Source organism: Ixodes scapularis, unplaced genomic scaffold (genome assembly GCF_016920785.2).
Source record: "Ixodes scapularis isolate PalLabHiFi unplaced genomic scaffold, ASM1692078v2 PGA_scaffold8__174_contigs__length_109621045, whole genome shotgun sequence".
Lineage (NCBI taxonomy): Eukaryota > Metazoa > Arthropoda > Arachnida > Ixodida > Ixodidae > Ixodes > Ixodes scapularis.
Window position 1 is genome coordinate 52382327 of NW_024609883.1, and position 18496 is coordinate 52400822.

The window sequence follows — 18496 nt, forward strand, 5'->3', positions numbered from 1 at the left end:
AAAAGTTTCACTAAGTTACTACGTTCAGTGCGCTCAGGTTCGGTGCAAATTAAAAATGAGCAAAAAAGTCATTGCAGGGCCCCTTTAAGCGTGCAGCCCAAGTGATAGCGTAACTGAACGACTTGTCAGTACTGGAAAGGAGGGGGGGGAGTCGATATTAATCAAGGAGGATAAAAGGGTAGGAGAGAGCATGACGTCAGCCGCGTAGCCTCCACAAGCCAAGCTCCCTTGACGCCTCGTCTCTTTCTCATTTTCCTCCTTATTCTCCTCACTTATAAGCCCAACATGACCACATCACGTCATGACCGTAGCTAGCCTTCGACCTGATAAAACCTACCGGACGGAGCGCGCGCAAGCCTGCAAGGAATCCTTCTACAATCAACCATACATCTCGCACGTGACATGTCACTCGCACAAATCGCCAAAGAGATCTGCGGTCACGTTGGGCACAATATCGTTTAAACTGTTTATGACTAGGCTTCACCAATATTGCAACGAGCCCCCTTTTAGTACTTATAACCTCCTTGATATTAATCAAATGATCTCCATAATGAAAGTAGAGGATAGCACACACTCTAGAGGCGTAAGTCCAAAGCAAAACCTACAATCTTTCACATTAGCAATCGTTCTGCGTCGCGAAAAGCTCCAGTCGAACCACAGTAGTACGCGCCGAGCAGCGCCGACGACGAGGCTACGGGGGCACGCTGTCAGCGCTCCCAGCGCTCCGGCCAAATCAATCCCCCCCCCCCCCCCCCCCAATGCCCCAGAAAAAAAAAAAAAAAAAAAAAAGAAAAAAAGGGGGGGGGGGGGGCGGATTTGGCCGGAGTTCTGGGGTTTGCAGACGAGAATAGAAGAATGAATTATAAGTGCATTTTAATAACAAAGAGGAGATGGGAAGACTGGTAGAAATTATCTGGGGCGAATTGAATGACGTTCAACTGACCGACACAACTGGGGAGAGAGGAAAATTGGGACTCCCTGCTCCCTCCCGCGTGGCTCCGGCCCAAAGTCTCCACCTAACCCTGTCTGCAGTGCAGGCGAAGGCAACGCCAGAAGAGAGAAAGGCGAACACTATGAAGAAGGGACGGGAAAGGAGGGCGATGGAGGACGAGGGGAGGAAGTGAGAGCACTAGGAACGTTAGAGAAGAGAGGAGGTGTGTCTCCTCATAGCCATAGCCAGCCTTCCTAGTTTTTCCCCTCGCCTGTGACACGCCTGTGACACCGACGCTAGTGACTCCCTCGCCGGAGGAAAAAAAACAAATGGAGGTTTTGGTGTTTTTCTTCTTGACCAAGCTCTTGAAGGTTATCCTGGTGATAGTTACTAGATTGCAGAAAATAAACAAATTAAAAAAAAATCATATTTTTGATTTTTAAGTTTCAGGCTAGGTGGCGCAAGCTACCGCCCTACATAAAGAGTACAACTTACATTTATTTATCCATCTATTCATGTAGTGTAGGAGATTGCTATTCACCACGGGTGAGTTTCCAGTATGTCTATAATTTAGATAGAAATGTAGTCAGATAAAAGTATTTAATGTCTTTTAGATGATTCGTTACTTACGCAACAGCAAACTAAAATACCAAAACCGTACAAATGTAGTACTAAACCAGCGCCACGCATATAGGCGTGGGAGTAACGCGCACCATTAGGACAGCACTGGCAAATTTGCTCATTGAGCAGGGCAAGGAAACGGGGCGCTGCTTGGCGCTGCGATCGGCGAAACGGACCAATGGCGTAGGGCCAACGCAACCTCAGGCTTGCTGACTTCGCGCTGTGCGATTGGTTCAATGTCCGCGCGTGGTCTATTCCGATTGGCAGATCAGCATTCCGGTAGCCATAGAGAGTGCGCCGCTCACGGAGGCCACTGTCATTCAGCAGAGCGAGCGGCGTGGTTTACCGGTGTTTGCCTTCTGTGGGCCGATCAACGCGTGCCGAGTTCCGCTGAAGTTTGGGTTTCTCAGCTGACTCCCACGATGCGGCGGAACCTCTTCATCAGCGTCTGCCTAGTGGCTCTGTTTGCGGGTAAGTTACGAGAGAAATAAAAGGGTGCCTGGCGCGTGTTTCGTAACACGGCCCCTCTAACCACGTCGATCCTTGCCGGAAGCGTTTCAAGTTCCCGTCCCATATAATGCTGACTCTTCGAATGACAAAAATGATAGTACCGTCCACCGCTATGCTTCTGGGAAAGCACGTTATCAAATGTCCATATTCCAAGATAACAGGATTGAAACTGATCGGAGAAAGCGTTCGAGCGTTTCAACGTGCCTCGGCACCAACGCGTGCGGGAAAACTACCTGTGATGACATATTTCGAGCTTACAAATACTTTTCAATTAAAGCTTCATTAATATACGATTTTTGTCCCATTGAACGTGTGTTATTTTGGTGTCGTTTTCAGAGTGTCGGCGGCCGTCGGTATGATGACAGCGACGCTAACTGCATTCGACTATTTATCTTTTTTTACCAGAAATTCTGGCCGCGTTATTGTAGCTTTGCTCCACAAATGATGAGTTCAGAGGCAGCTTGTATTGAGATGCCCGAGAAATAGCAGTTTCAGCGTGAGACGTCGCCCCTTATTCTCCGTCTTTTCTGAAGGCCTGAGCTACGCCCAAGAGACTACCGCGGACGATGGCACCGTGAAGCTCGACAACGACCTGGGAAGCAGCCGAGATGGGTCTCGAACGGACGACGAGGTCGTGCAAAGGTCCGTGCTTTTCGAGTTTCCACGCGCGTTTCCGCTCTCTGCGGCGCCCTCGCCTGGGACACGTCACGTTAGCGGCTGTCAAAAGGTCATGAGGTCCCTGACAGGGACCTGGTGACCTTTTGGCATCAACTTAACCTTCTGCGCTCCCGGATATTTGCAGGGTTCTTGATGTTCTAAATGCCTATTTCTCATAGGTACTGCATAGGTTTGATGTAGCAAGTGCTGCAAAACCTTCAGTCTAGTCGCACACGGGCCGGAAGTGTTCAAGGCTTGCTCGTAGATGGCGCCAGTGTGTTAAGTGGTCACAAGAGGTCACAATGCACTCAGTCACTCATGTGCAAATGTGTGAGAGCCAGGCTTAAGAAATTGGCTTGGAGGATGCTCCAAGCATGCAGCGACGGTAGGGGTTGCGGAATCCTTACATCTTCACCATCTCGGTTGTCGCTCACGTCCATAGCAGAGTTCCTTGTTGTTGAGCGCACACTGACTGAGCTTGCAGAATACTTCGGCAATGGGCGTTCGACACTACTAAAATTGCCATTCTTAACAATGTATGTGAACACCCCAGTATGCTCAGTGAATAGCGAGTTTTCATAGATTGTTTTTGCCATCCAGCAACGCTCTCTGCAATCCGCTACGAGATCCGTAACTGGCAGGCAATTCTAGCAGCACGCATCCGCAGTGGCGGCGTCTCCGTTGTGGAGAGCGCAGCGGAGAGACAATTGATGGTAACAAGAACTCTCTAATGATGCTCTTAAATTGTGTTCGCTGGACCAGCTGGTGTGTACGGACAATTTATTGAATAGCACCTATGTGTAATATACATTGTCAATGGCACATAAATGCATGCTGCAACCTGAATCCAGTGTCTGAGCCACATACATTGAAGGGGCCCTGCAATCATATTTAAGAGTCTACCTTTTGTGTGGTTTCCACGTCTCTTGGGGTTCGTGCAAGCCAGCGGGCACGGAGAGAGTAACTAAATATCAGTGTGTCGAATTTCAACCAGACGACACGGAAGCCTCCTCCACCTACTGGAGTGGCACGCGGTACCGAAAGTGCGCAAAATGTGACATTTTTGGTCCTGGGCTTACTACTGGTTGGAGCCGCTAAAAGCTTTTTAGTCGAAATACAAAAAATAAGGGGCGCAAACCACGTCAATTGTTTATAAAAGTACTTTTTGTTGGCTATTTTAGATCAGAAAAGAAACAAATGCAGTTTAGAAACTATGAAAACAAGAAATGACCCGTCGACATACCCACCACCAAGCGGTGGAAAAGGTGGCGCATGCTAGAAAGGTGTAATGGGATGAGGCACGAACGAGCGTAGAAAGGTCCCGGATGTTTGGGGCAGTGCTGAGGTCGTATGGACTGCAGGATCCGACTGGTTCCGAACGTTCCCAAGGCCTTCGGCGAGCAGCTTTGGCTTACGAAGTTTAGCCTATGGCGGTAAGGCAGCGCGAAGTGGCTCCTGTTCTGAACTGATCTTTATCCCGTGTTTGCTGTCATTTGTGGCCAATGAAGTGTTATGCCGAATTAGTGCTTAATTGCAAAGCAAATGCAATGCGAACCGCCCTGGCCGCCCGCTTCATACAGCCTAGCCAGAACATGCTTCATACAGCCTAGCCTCTCGAGCCATCGACACGGAGTGCGGCAGCCATGAGCACTTGCTAAGCTCACTACCCTTCCTCCAATTCACGGTCACTCAAGCAACCGAGGACGTCATGAAAGAGGTTATTTTTTGCTTCTTTTTGTTATTTTAATTTGCCTATAACTTTCAAAATAAAGCGAAATTTGAGAAAAGTTTTATTAAGTTACTACGTTCAGTGCGCTCAGGTTCGGTGCAAATTAAAAACCAGTAAAAAAGTCCTTGCAGGGCCTCTTTAAAGAACTAGATAGTCTCGTGATGGAATCTGCTGGCAACAAGTTTTGCTTCAACTTACCTTGTGTAACACGTCTCAGTAGTCTAGTAGTGATCAGGATATGCCTTGGGTGCAAAACATTTTTAACAAAAATGAGATTTTGAATTTATAAGAAAACATTAAAGTTTCAATGCAGACATCTTAAAAATGACGCGTGTACAGCGTCCTTTCATTTTTATCAGCAGGAGCAGTATAATCTGCAAGCTGAGTGCAGATGAGCACAGGAGAACTAGGGGACGTTATATCATCATTGGTGTTAGGTGACCCTTGCTCGCTTCTGAGCTGGCTCTGAGATTTTGATGATGCCGTGGCAACGCCTTTGACAGATAACTGGCAGCAGAGAGGTTCACCACATGCCCTGTGGCAATTGCTTCAAGGTTCAAATGAAAGTAGTTTGTGTGATAATCGAATTCAGGGTATAAAAATCGTAGTTCGCTCTCCTAGCTTGTCTTTTTTAATTGTTCTACTCATTGCCCACCTCATGAAAAGAAATTTTGTGCATAGCTCATATGCTGCATGAAGTAGTTTATACAACGGTTGGTTGTTGGGAAAGAAGCAGTAGCTTTGGCATTCAAAACGTCTGTTCTGACAAAATAATTGATCTTAAATGCACATACACGTATCATAATTCTCCACACAAAGGGGAAAATTACAAACACTGAAAGGAGCCAAACATTTTTACTCTAGTCATTAAGATGAAAATGACAAATTTGATATTAAAAGCAGCAAGGAGGTTTTAAAAGTCCCCAAGAGGCATGCTGGGAATGTAGTCTCCCATGCTGCATGTTCTCACCTTATCTGTGTGGGACTTTTTATGCAAATCACTAAAGTAAGGGGACAATAAATGCATGTGCAAAGTGCAGTTTGTTTTAGAGTTAAAAAGTTAATGCAGCAGACGTCGGCACATGGCGAGTGTAACTACAAAGCCAGCATGCACTTTGGTGCTGCGAACAATTTTGCAGACTGTCTTTCGAAAGCGATTTCCTCACGTCGACATGCACAGATTATCGTATTCACTCGAGTAATAGGTGCACTATTTATAAACAAAGCCAGCGCGTTCACCTCCTGCAGAGCACCCGTTGGCCCATCGTAACGATCAACGTAAGGAATCCAGGGACTTGTAAGGTGAAGACGACTCCTCGCATAAAAGTGCCACTTGCACAGATCACATTTTTGTGGAGGATGCTTTTCTCGACATTGCTATATTTCCTGGGTAAAAAGCAATGACTATAGTCCCTCACAAAATGAGAACGGTAGAAAGGAGCTTCTGTTGTCCTGTCTCGAGCGCAGCTTTTCGCCTTTGATGATGCTTTGGCGTCTTGTGAACCTCGAGCATACTTTCAGCCACAGCACAATAGAAGACAAGGAGCACAGGCTGGAGTCCAGGCATTCAAGAGAGGTTCCTTGATGTTCTCACCTTGTCGGTGACTATAAAAGGTATTTTCTAGACGCCCCATTTGAGTGCATCGTTCACTTGGCATGCTCAGAACGAGCTCACACTATGCACTCGGCTACGGCCGCCAACGAATAGTGAGGGCTGTGCAGGAAAGTAGACAAGTAGACGTGCAGTACTCAATCGTAAACGGTGCATCTGTTACTGGAGCGAATGCGGTAATTTAGTGCCACACAGTTGTCGGAGATGAAATGGCTACGGGTGTGTGGCGATGTTGTGCGGACGGCTCTTGACGCGGACCGTGCCTCAACAGGGAAGAGGAAGCGATCAAGCTGGATGGCCTGAACGTGGCCCAGATGAAGGAGCTGCGGGAGAAGGCGGAGAAGCACGTGTTCCAGGCGGAGGTCAGCCGCATGATGAAGCTCATCATCAACTCCCTCTACCGCAACAAGGAGGTAGGTCCGGGATCTATCTGCACGTTTTCTCCGAAACAACTATACCCCATTGCTGGTCGAGAACAGCGGGACAGGTTCCTCCCGCAAAGCCCCCTCACTCTTCCCACTTGAGTAAACGAATGCTGGAGAGGAAGCGAGTCAACTTGCCTCCTCTCCAGCATTTGCTCGCTAAAGTGTCTTTGTGCAGCGAGTCCTTGCCAACCTATGCACCTGTGGTTTGTAAGACATGTGAAGTGGGGTATAGTTACTTCTTTCGGTGGCTCTTTTGACATTCGCCGTAATCAAAGCTGTTTGTCATGCGTGACCGCTTCTGGAAGACGTGAAAGAAAGTTTTTTTATTATTTCTCCGCTGGCATTATTTTCACGTCGCCGTCGGAACTGTTTTCCCTTTCTTTTAAATATCCCCTAACGAGACAGCTGCTTATCCTTTTTTAGTCTCCCATCGAAACTGCAATCGGAAGAAAACACAATTAAATAATACCGTCGCACTGGCAAGCATGCTGCTTTTGGACATGTTTCTGCAGTGTCTGAAACATGCCTTCAACGTTACTACTGTTATGAGCAAAACCAGTACTATAGGCGAGAGCCTATTGCCACACTTTTGCTGCGTGAGCGGTCGTGCATGGCAGGGGTAGGAAGCTTGCTCTTGCAGCTTTCACTTTGCATGCATTTATAGGGAAACAGTACAGCTGTTTTATGTGCGAGCTAAGTCTAGCGTTGGTACCTGCCCAACTTTAGACCGTCACAACCTTTTTTCTTTTTATGAAAAGGTTGTCTGTTTGTTTGTATCTAAAACCATCATTTGCCTTTTTTTTTTTTTTTTTTCAACAATCCAAACCTAATGTTCTTTTTTTTGGGGGGGTGGGGTGGGGATTATAAATATATTCCAAGGCCATCAACGTTATTCAGTATATAGGCATATCTATATTCTATTTTTAAGCTAATCTTGTAAATATTTCTCTGGTGCAAGGAATTGTTTATTTCGCTGCAAATAAGATATAATTTTCGTAAGAGTCTGGCGCGTTCGGTAATCGGTGAAGCATGTTGAGTCTGTGATTTACCAAAAGAGATAGGAGAATGGCGAGTAAGACGTCACTTTGAGTCCAAGGACACTGTCCTGGTGTAATTCATGATATGAAAGGTATGAAAACATGCTCTCATCACACAAATTCACTAGTGGCCATGAGCTTTTGAGCTTGTGCTTTTCTATACCCACGTTCACTTCCAGAACCAGCGATTTTTGAAAATAGATTTATGCTCTAAATCTGCACTCTGTGCATCATGCTCAGCTTCTTTGAGCCATTTTTACTTGGAGCATTACTTAATTTGCAGCCATTTTGATGTAAACTCCACTAATCGGTTCTCCACCTGCTGCACAGGATGAGTAGAAGTGCGAGATTTTTTTTTTTTTCACTTAATTTGGATTGAATGGTATGCATCTACGAACATTGAGTTCGGTGTCGTGTGTTCGTGTACTTGCATGTGCTATGATGTATTAATAGATCTGTGTTAACTAATTTCACTCTGGGAAGCTGGTATGAAAATAAATTGAATCCATATATAAAGTAACAGGGAACACTGTCTTTTTACCTGTTTAATCTCGCATAACTCCCCCCGTCCCCCCTCCACCTGAAATGGCCGGTTTTTTTCTTCGAGGAAAGGTGGCACTTCATTGCTATGTCCATAGCAGTGAAGTGTGTGTAACATGACAACGAACACACCAGTAGATAGGATTCTGTAAAGATGTTTTCATCTAAAGTTTACACAACATTCTATACCAAATCAAATTGCTTACTGGTGCACTTGTTTCCGAATTAACACATTTCACCGATATAGATGCAGCATGTGTAGAGCAGGACACAAAAATAATGAAATGGCGGTTTTTGGCGGCGGACGTCATGACCAGAAGAGAAATTACCCAAGTCTTTCGTTAGAGACGTCTCAGGCATGCAAATACCTCCAGTTATTTTGACAATGGACGTTGCAATGGTCACTGAACTATTTCTTTTTGTTGTCGTCCTAATTTATTCGAGAATTTTCAGAAAACTTTTCCAGGGGAAACATGGAAAAGTGGGAATTTAGAAATGCTTCTTGTTGGTTGTTTCAACATGGTTCTACTCTGTAGTAATTTTTGGAGCTGGCATTGGGATGAAACCGGGTGCCATCACTTGTCATTGTTTCTAAATTTACGCACATATTTACTGCTTTTTCTTTTTGATCTTTTTGGGAAGACACAAGCATGGCCATATACTACTCAGTCAAGCCAGCGGTGCAATTGGGGTGGTAATTATTTTCAAAGGTTTGCTCCGAGGTCACTGTATGCAGTTTGCCAGTTTGGGTTAATTCATAATGACAGGTTCTTCAAATATTCTCCTCTTGTGGGCGTGACCATCATGAAAACAAGCGAAAAAGAAACTACTAGCTTTGTGGAACAAGCTTATTTGAGTTGCTAACTTGGTTATCAAAAGTTTTGCATCTGAAATACACTCCTGCAATATTCTTTCTGGCATTGGACATGTGCTTTGCTGGCTACAGGTAGTTGATTCACATGAACGTAACAGTAGACGAAATCTAACTCCGCATCCCTAACCAAGTGTGCAATGCAGGACTGTGGGCATGCTCACTGAATTGGTTACTTATTAGAAACTTTTTTTTTCCTCCACAGATCTTCCTTAGGGAGCTCATCTCCAATGCATCTGATGCCCTGGACAAGATAAGGCTACTGTCACTGACTGATCCTGACGTCTTGAACACGAATCCGGAGCTGACCATTCGCATCAAGGTAAGCCTCGGGTTTCAAAGAGTTGTCAAGTAAACGTCCACCATGTTACATTGCTGTTCCTAAGTACAGCGCGAGCATATACATAGAGATAGTGCCAATCTACCAAGACTTTTCATTATATCCACAAATTGAAATGCTGCCAAATACTGGCGATGGGTTTTGTCAGTAATTTTAACACACCTGGAGCTTCATGTCGTCTATCTCAAGCGACAAAAAGATTGCTACTCGGTTTAGTTATCTGAGGTGATTCTGGGTATCTTCAATGAACTTAGTCTTCGATTATGCGAGTCCTCCGGAAGAGTCGTGTGCTATAGTCTCACAATCTCTTTCCAGAGCGACAAAGACAACGGGTTGCTGCACATCACAGATTCGGGCATCGGCATGACAAAGGCCGATCTGGTAAATAACCTGGGAACCATTGCAAAGTCTGGCACGGCAGAGTTCCTTCAGAAGGTGACCGAGAGTTCAGATGCCCCCAAGGAACTGAACGACCTGATTGGTCAGTTCGGTGTGGGCTTCTACTCCGCTTTCCTGGTGGCGGATCGGGTTGTGGTCACCAGCAAGCACAACGACGACAAGCAGCACGTTTGGGAGTCGGACTCTGGCGAGTTCACCGTCGCAGAGGACCCCCGCGGGAACACTCTGGGCCGCGGAACCACGGTGACCCTTCAGCTGAAGGAGGAGGCCAGGGACTTCCTCGAACAGGACACACTGAAGAAGCTGATCGAGAAGTACTCGCAGTTCATCAACTTCAACATCTTCTTGTGGACGTCTAAGACCGAAACCGTGGAGGAGCCGATCGAAGAGCCCACAGAGGAGGCGGCCAAGAAAGAGGCTGACGAGGCCAAGACCGACAAGGAGGAAGAGGACAAGGTGGAGGAGGAGGAAGACGACGAGGAAAAGAAGCCGAAGACCAAGAAGGTGGACAAGACAACTTGGGACTGGGAGCTCATCAACAGCGCCAAGCCCATCTGGACGCGCAAGCCCGCAGAAATCGAGGAGAAGGAATACGAAGAGTTCTATAAGGCCATCACGAAGGACACTCAGCCACCGCTGATGAAGACCCACTTCATCGCCGAGGGAGAGCTGACTTTCAAGGCCCTGCTGTATGTGCCGGCAGTTCAGCCGACAGAGTCTTTCAACCGATACGGTGGCAAGGTGGACCACATCAAGCTGTACGTCCGAAGGGTGTTCATCACCGATGATTTCCAGGACATGATGCCCAGCTACCTCAGTTTTGTCCGTGGCGTCGTAGACTCGGACGACCTCCCGCTCAATGTGAGTCGAGAGATGCTTCAGCAGCACAAGTTGCTGAAGGTGATCAAGAAGAAGCTCGTCCGCAAGGCCCTGGACATGATGAAGCGCATCCCTAAGGAGGATTACCAGCGCTTCTGGAAGGAGTACTCCACAAACCTCAAGCTGGGCATCATCGAGGACACTACCAACCGCTCGCGTCTTGCCAAGCTGGTGAGATTCCACTCTTCGCATGGCGAGGAGTTGACTTCACTGTCGGACTATGTGACACGGATGAAGGATGGCCAGCAGTTCATCTACTACATCGCCGGTGCCTCGCTGGACGAGGTGAAGCGATCGCCGTTTGTGGAGCGTCTGATCCGCAAGGGCTACGAGGTGCTGCTGCTGACGGAGCCTGTGGACGAGTACTCAATCTCGTCGCTGACGGAGTTTGAGGGGAAGAAGTTCCAGAATGTGGCCAAGGAGGGCCTGAAGGTTGACGAAGGGAAGGCCAGGGAGCGCCATGACGCCCTGGTGAAGGAGTTTGAGCCTCTGACCAAGTGGCTGGAGGATGACGTGTTCAAAGGCAGGGTAAGTTGAACGAGGCACGTCTATTGTGAGCATGTGGTTTTGTGCGTAGCTTGCGTGCGCAATGTCATTGCATGATACCGGTGGTCATTCCTACATGTTCTTTCTACAAAAAATTAATGGGTAGGGGGGTGATGGGAGGGGGGGTGAAATGTATGCTGCAATAGATCTAGCCATTCAGATCCTGGTGCACTCTTGTCTAAAGCAAGTGCAGCATGTCCCCCCCAAAACATATAGGCTGTGTTCCGAATCTTGCTCGAGTAACCCGTCTTCTACATCAGTGGGTAATACCACATGACATCGTGAGTAAATGATCGGCAACTTGATCAGTCTTTTTTGCATCTTTTTACAGTGACAACGTGGTGTTTTTTTTAGGTGGCTCCATTTGCTCGCCATCCTTTTTGACTGTATGTTAAGATCAAAATTACTTAATCCTTTCAAGAAACATTAAAAACTTGTTGTCATTAATCAGCACAATACTGCAATTCTAGTCCAGATGCCCTAAACGTATACATTCCACGCATTGTAATTTGCACCAATCGCGTTTTGCGGAAATTTAGAATCTGCTTCCACACGGTGTAGCAGTACGGCTCGGGGCCCTTTCTCAACAGTGATATGTAATTATGTGTTACCTCTGACGAGACTACGATTACAAAATATGCAATTTCATAGGCAATTAGGCAATTTAAGCAATTTCTTTGGGCACGAGAGGAGGTGGGGCTCTCGACTTGGATCATATACATAAAATCTTTGAAGCCTTCACTGCTTTACAAGCGTTGTCCTCTTGTTACACACACTCTGGGTAAAACGATGTCCCATTGTCTACCGCATTGAAACGTTTTCAGTTTTGAACGTGGGAGCATGGAGTTCACTCCAATGCCGAGGACGAGTAAAGAAGCTCCCGTTTACGCTCACACTTTGATAAAAACAACAGGTATACCTTCCTGTGCAAGGTGCACAATCTGAATGCAGCGTGCAGTCAATTCGTGCGTAGCAAACGGCAGATCGCAATAACGACACATAAATAGCTGCAGCTCATTCTCTGCCATTTTGAAACTTCTGTCAAGAAAGCCAACGAAACAGACAAGCTTTGACGGCTCTAAGCGCAGGAAGCAAATGACATGCACATTGCAAACAGATCACGTGATGCCTTTACTCGATTTGATCAGACGTTACCTGCCGATCGGAGGAGGGTAGCAAAAGTGATTACTCCAGTGTGAACAACCCGCTTCTGGAACGCGATTTCCAACGCTATTGAGTAAGCGCGAGCAAGTTTTGAAATGCCACGGCACGAAACTTTTACTCCAGAGTCGGATTGAGTAAATTTTGGAACAGAGCCAAAGTGTTTGTCGCAGAAATAAGCCACTTCTTGCCAAAACGGTTTTTTTGTACCCAAATGTAGCACAAGGGTGTTAACCAGTTTCGGAACAGACCATGTGCCGCCATTTTCCCATTTATATTTTCAGAAAATTGCGTTACTTTTGATAAGATAATGATTAGTTCTCAACCTTTGGGGTCTGGTTCGAATCGTTAGCGCTACGATTGGGCGGAGAATACATCGTTGGCAATGCATCGTTCATTTTTGTGATTAAAAAAAAACAACAAAAAACCTCGTAAGTTTTTTTTTTGGGACACTTTGTTCTAGAATCTTTTGGAAACAAGGTGTGCACTCGGCTGCATGGCCATGAGCGTGCTCGGTGATGTGACATTAATGCGAGCCATTTATTACCATTAATTTTTGCGTAGTACAGTTGTATTGTTTACGACCAGCTTGGGATTATTTAGGTATTACTTGTCAAATTGCCCAGAGTCATATACTCAATGAAAAGGGGACTAATATGGTAATGACTACTGTCGAGACCGGTTATAACGAAATTGGTTATAATGAAATACCGGCTAGAGTGAAGCGATCACGATTTCCCATTCCCTTTTGCACTTCGTTAACTGAAGTCGGTTATAACGAAATAGCAGATATAGTGAGGTGATTTCCGATTTCCATTGACTTCGTTATAACTGGTCTCGACAGTATTTGTGTTGGTTAGAAAAATGTAATTGTTGTCACTATAGTCCACTACAGCTTTTCTGGGTGGTTTTGAATGTGCCCTAGAAAGAGTAGGTTGTGAGATCATCTGCTGACATTTGGCACTGGGTATCGCCTCTCAAAGAGGACCCCATGCCTAATTTACACTGTGTTAATGGCACCCCAAAGAGCCTGGTTTGATTGCGGGACTGTTCTTTTCCCGTTCACGCTCCTGCAGATCCTGAAGGCGATGGTTTCCGAGCGTCTGGCCACTTCCCCCTGTGCCCTGGTGGCCAACCAGTTCGGCTGGACCGGCAACATGGAGCGGCTGGCCCGCAGCAACGCACACGCCAAGTCCCAGGACACCATGAGGGAGTGAGTGCCCCCACCGTCTTCCCTGTGCCGCATCTGACACCGCATAAAATGAGACCTCTATTTTTTTTTTACATAGAACTAAGTCTTTCTTCGTGCTTGGAAGGGGGTACAAAGTTGCGAGATCGATGTCACAAAAACTTGATCACGGAAGTTCTCTCCCAGAATGCATCACACTCGCGGCACTGAGAACCGGTCCCGAACTAACTTGCCCAGTGCAAACTGACACTGACTCTGTTGTAGGAAAACTAGCGACCTCAAACCGAAGCGACCCCCTGCAGGGGGCAACGTGAAACTGTGCGGTCGCTGCAGTGTTTATATTTGCGATGACTTAAAGAACTCTATTGTTGTGAAGGTATTTACAGGTGACGCATGCTCCCGCCACAAGCTGACATCAGAGCAACTGTAATAAATAACAAAAAGCGAGCGATCTTTCAATTCTTATAACATGTGTACACTGGAGAAAGCACCGTTGATACTATTCGCGCAAAAGCTTGATCAGTTTTCAGCGTGAACCCACCTAAAAGATTCGGTTTTAAACTATTCTGTTGGAATCTCCAGCAATGTTTCACGGCACCTTCGATTTCGGTCCTTGGCCACATAGCTGTACCAGGTTTTATTTCTAACGAGGACTGTGAGATCAGAGAGCTTTCTCAAATAAAAAAAACGAGGGTGTAAAGTTACTGGTGTAGGAAATGTTAAACGTGACAAGTTTACCCGAGCCTTGGTTAAAACCTATTTAGCTCTCTTGGCTGCTGATTGGACGTATCGTAAGTCCTGCTGGGCGAGCTTTCTCGACAAATGTCCACTCGAGAGTCCACAATCTGCCATATTTTGGCAATGACTTTTCACCCGTATACCCGTGAGAGATATCTCGCGGCCGCCGATTCGTTTGTCAAAATTTTCTAGTTAGCAAAGGCTTTAATGACCTATTTTTGATTATCAGCAAAACAATTTCAACTCGTAATTATTTGTTTTGGAATTGCTCTAAAATTGAATCAATGGTTTTGTTGCACTCTTTTCTGTTTGTAAAACATGCTGACACACTTCGTGCTATATTATCTTATTGGGTAATGTAAAAAAATGGGGAATTAACATTTGTGATAAAGTTGAGGTTTTCTGAAACTATGGTAGATAGGAAAAATTTATTTATGTTTGAGCTTAGCACAAGAACTTAAGCTTGCAGCCAGAACAAGCGGCCACATGATCTGGGGCCAATTATATACCGCCAGTGTTGATCACAGCCCCGCGCTGGGGTTGGCAAATCACAAGACACGAACAGAGTTCCAGACATTGTTCTGGTAAAGCTATTGTCATCATTGCAGCGATTGGACGTGGGCCACTACCCAAATGCTTGTCGAGCTATTGATTATCACGAGCCTTAAACGAGTGCTCATGCTGTGCTTGGGTCCAATGTACGAGCCGCATTCAAATATTCTCACTGGGGGTACTGCAACCGTTCAGCCATGTCATCAAGTTTTTCAAAGGAGAGATCAAAAGAAAACACTCTTTTGTCCTTGAAATTACACTGCAACAAAAGAATTCCTTGGTCAGTGGCATTGCTTGTGAGTATACTTTGGTCTCCCCAATGCCAGTAAGCTTGTGCAACATAAGGACACATGTCACGATACACTTTGCCATAAAAATATTGTTGGCGTAATATTTCTGTCGAATGGGGCATTTTAAACTTGGAGCGGTTTCGTCTATTTTTGTACGTCTGCTTAGAAACGGCTTCATGGATGTCACGGTTGCGCAAAAATATTGAGAGCAATTTTGCCAGCCTCTCGTTGGCTGCAAGGAGCATGGAGGAGGGGCACGCCCACTGTATACCTCCTCTCTCCCCCCTCCCTGCACCTAGAAGCGGCATCAGCGGTGCTCGCTCGACTCTGCCACGTCCTTCCCTCTTGTCACGTCGCCTTCCCTTGTTCCGCCTGCAGCTACTACCTGAGCCAGAAGAAGAACATGGAGCTGAACCCGAGGCACCCGCTGATCAAGGAGCTGCTGCGGCGGGTCAAGGACGACGCCAAGGACTCGGAGGCGCGCAACATGGCGGAGCTGGTCTACGAGACGGCCACCCTCCGTTCGGGCTTTATGCTGGAGGACACCCTCGCCTTCGCCACCCGGGTCGAGAGCCTCCTCCGCAAGAACGTGGGGCTGCCCGATGACGCAGCGGTGCGTTGGAGAAGTCTACCTACATTTTTTTTTTCTTGCTTCTTCTGCTGGCAGTGTGGCTTCGTATGAGCCTCGTGCCAGCCTCGGAGTGCAAAAAGCAAGTAGTCTGCTTCTTGCGCTGGAGCTGTGGTGACGTCAGAAAGACGTTGAGCTCAGATTGGCTTTGATGGAAGGATAGTGGGTAGACCTCAAAGCAAGCTGCCTTGAAGTCTACCCACTATCCTTCATTCAGAACCATCGGAGCTCAACTTCTTGCTGACGTCACCACAACCCCTGCTCTCCGCATAGACCCTTCCCACCAGCTGGTTTTGTTATGCTGGCAGAACGAGTTTCGGGAACTGTGGTCTTTCTGCACGCATGACAACCTTGCTGTCAGTTTACGCAAGCGGGACATGGGGTGGCATGAACAGTTTCGTGTGCTGGCACCTGGCTCCCGCAAACTACAGTTCTGCCGGCATCACGTGTGCGCGGAAAGCTTCGTGGCATCGGCGTGTTTTTTGAGCGATTATTTCTGGCAACGTAAGATCTACTGTAGAAGCTTCATCCTCCACTGAGAGCATCTTCTGCGGATCTTGCATTGAACAAAGTACGGAAGTTGATTACGCGCTTTATTTTCGGGACATTTAAATGGAATGTTGCAAATATCCTCATCTTCAAAGTAATGCTTCAAAAGAATATACCTTAAAAATAAAAAAAGCTTGTGGAACCAACTAAGCAACGACAAAAGTGAACAAATGTGGTGCTTGTCATGTTTCCCTATGTTTTCTAACATTGCCAAACCAATCGCATAAAGTGAAGGCCCAGTGACTTGCGCTCTTGACGCTGTTTGGTTGGTCACTTCGGTTAGTAGCGACGGCTAGCCTACTCGGTGGCTCCCAGACAAAGCGCCGGCCTTCGGATCTCCTGGTGGTGGGTTCGAATGCTGGCCGAGTTGCCCGGAATCTGGTGGAGGCTTATAGCGGAGAAAGCGCCGCACAACCAAGCTTTTGGTTGCACGTCAAATGATCCCTAGGTGGTCGAAATTAATGCTCAGTCCTCCGCTGAGGCGTGCCAGATGCCAGTCGTTGGTTCGGCACGTAAAACCCCCAACTTGACACGGTAGCATCGTCTGCATCCGAACTTGGGGTGAAACAACGTATAGTCCATTTTAAAGTGAGACAAAGCGGAGACTTTTGGGAATAAGTCTTGTTTGTGTGAGGATCTACTCTGAGCGTTCCTCAGCTGGCACATCTATGGCCAGTGTGTGGGCAGTCTAGTTGGTTGTGCAGCATGGAGTGAGGCCTAATGCCCGACTGCCCCCATAGGTGGAGGAAGAGCCAGAGGAGGATGGAGGAGAGGAGTTTGCCACGGAGGCCTCCATGGCGGCCGATCAGGCAGAGGAGGACGAGGGGGTGAGTGGATTGTTTCTAACGAGCGTGTTTGTAAGGTATACTAGATAACAGAAAGAATAAAACATGGGACAAACACAGGCAAGTACATTCTTTGTACTCGTCTGTGTATTCATCCTCTGTTTTATTCTTTCCATTGTCTAGTGGAGAGTGGATGTTCAGTGTCAACAAGTGGACATTAACTGACGAGCCGGGGCATCGCGATCGAAGTTATGGGCACTTGCAAAGAGCTCATTGGTTGACTTCATTGAAATAAAAGGGAAAACACAAGCGTTCAAAATCTATTGTAATGTATGCAGAATTTTGATACTTCCACGTAATCGCTGCACAAATTCCAGCAACAGTCCGATCTCGCCAGCCAGTTTTGTTATGCTGCCGCCACGCATGGAGGGAACTATACTCCGCGACAACTTTTCTTGGCAATGCAGTGGAAGGTACAGGCCCGCGTCCCCTCTCCCATTTTGAGTGTACGCAGGCTCTCCTCCTTTCCATTTCCGGGGAGAGGAGGAGAGCCCGCGCACTCTCAAAATGGGAGAGGGGACGCGGGCCTGTACCTTCCACTGCATTGCCAAGAAAAGTTGTCGCGGAGTATAGTCTTTCTGCACGTGCGACAACCTCGCCCGCGATGTAGTTTGTTCACTACGCACGCAACTGCAGTGCGTTGCAATTGAAGAAGGTAGGGTGAGGGAAAAAAGGCTGGGGAGGAGGAATCAGGTAGAACGCTGGACAGAAGAGGTTTCCCCCTCTCTACAGCGTTCCGTCTGCTTCCTCCTCCCCGGCCTTCCTTTCCCTCGCCCTATCTTCTTGAGTTGCAACGGACTACAGTGATGTGCTGCTTGCCTCGGTGGTGTCTTCGCCATTTGCGAAGTTGGGGTGATTGCACCTAAATCTTCGATTCAGTCAAACTTTATTATTTTATTTCTTATCGTATAGGGATCAGTAGGACACTTGACAGTACCGACGAACATTTTGTGTGGTGTCCTTGGTGTTTGACTCCTCCGATGTGTTGCCCTTGCAGGAGAAAGAACACGACGAGCTGTAAAGCAGCAGCCCGAGTCGCGGGTCACACCGTCACAAGTCATGCCATCGTCATCCGTGTATATTTATGCCGCACTCCAAGTGCCGCGTGTTTCGTCCCTATTTCTGTGAAATAAAACGTTTTTTTGCTTCGTTTTCTTTTGGCTACTCGGGGCTCTTTTGGCTACTCGTGGCTTTGTTTTAGCGACCGATGCGATGCCGTCTGCTCCATGTCTGCTCCCTACATAAAGGGGGCGTGGCGCAAAAAAAAAAATGGATATGACGCATTCCTTCCTTCATTCGGAGTCGCTTAGAACGACCCTCGTGTGCCTCGATCGTTGCCGAATCATTGACTGCAATGACTAGGGTGCCAATTTTCGTCCTAACAGGGTCGAAATGTGATTTTGTGCTTGCGGATGTCTCAAACGAACGGTGTGCAGAACTCTTCACT

At 47.0% G+C, this 18496-nt stretch overlaps 1 protein-coding gene across 1 annotated transcript; it reads left to right on the forward strand.

The window, feature by feature from the left end:
* Positions 1-1768: 1768 nt before the first annotated feature.
* On the forward strand, positions 1769-18203 carry LOC8039070 (endoplasmin). Its single transcript, XM_002413104.5, has 9 exons — positions 1769-2023; positions 2596-2704; positions 6332-6473; positions 9139-9255; positions 9589-11079; positions 13335-13471; positions 15406-15640; positions 16945-17031; positions 18047-18203. Exons 1-9 carry the CDS (start codon positions 1789-1791, stop codon positions 18068-18070), a joined length of 2577 nt encoding a protein of 858 aa, XP_002413149.3. The 5' UTR covers positions 1769-1788; the 3' UTR covers positions 18071-18203.
* The last annotated feature ends 293 nt before the right edge of the window (positions 18204-18496 follow it).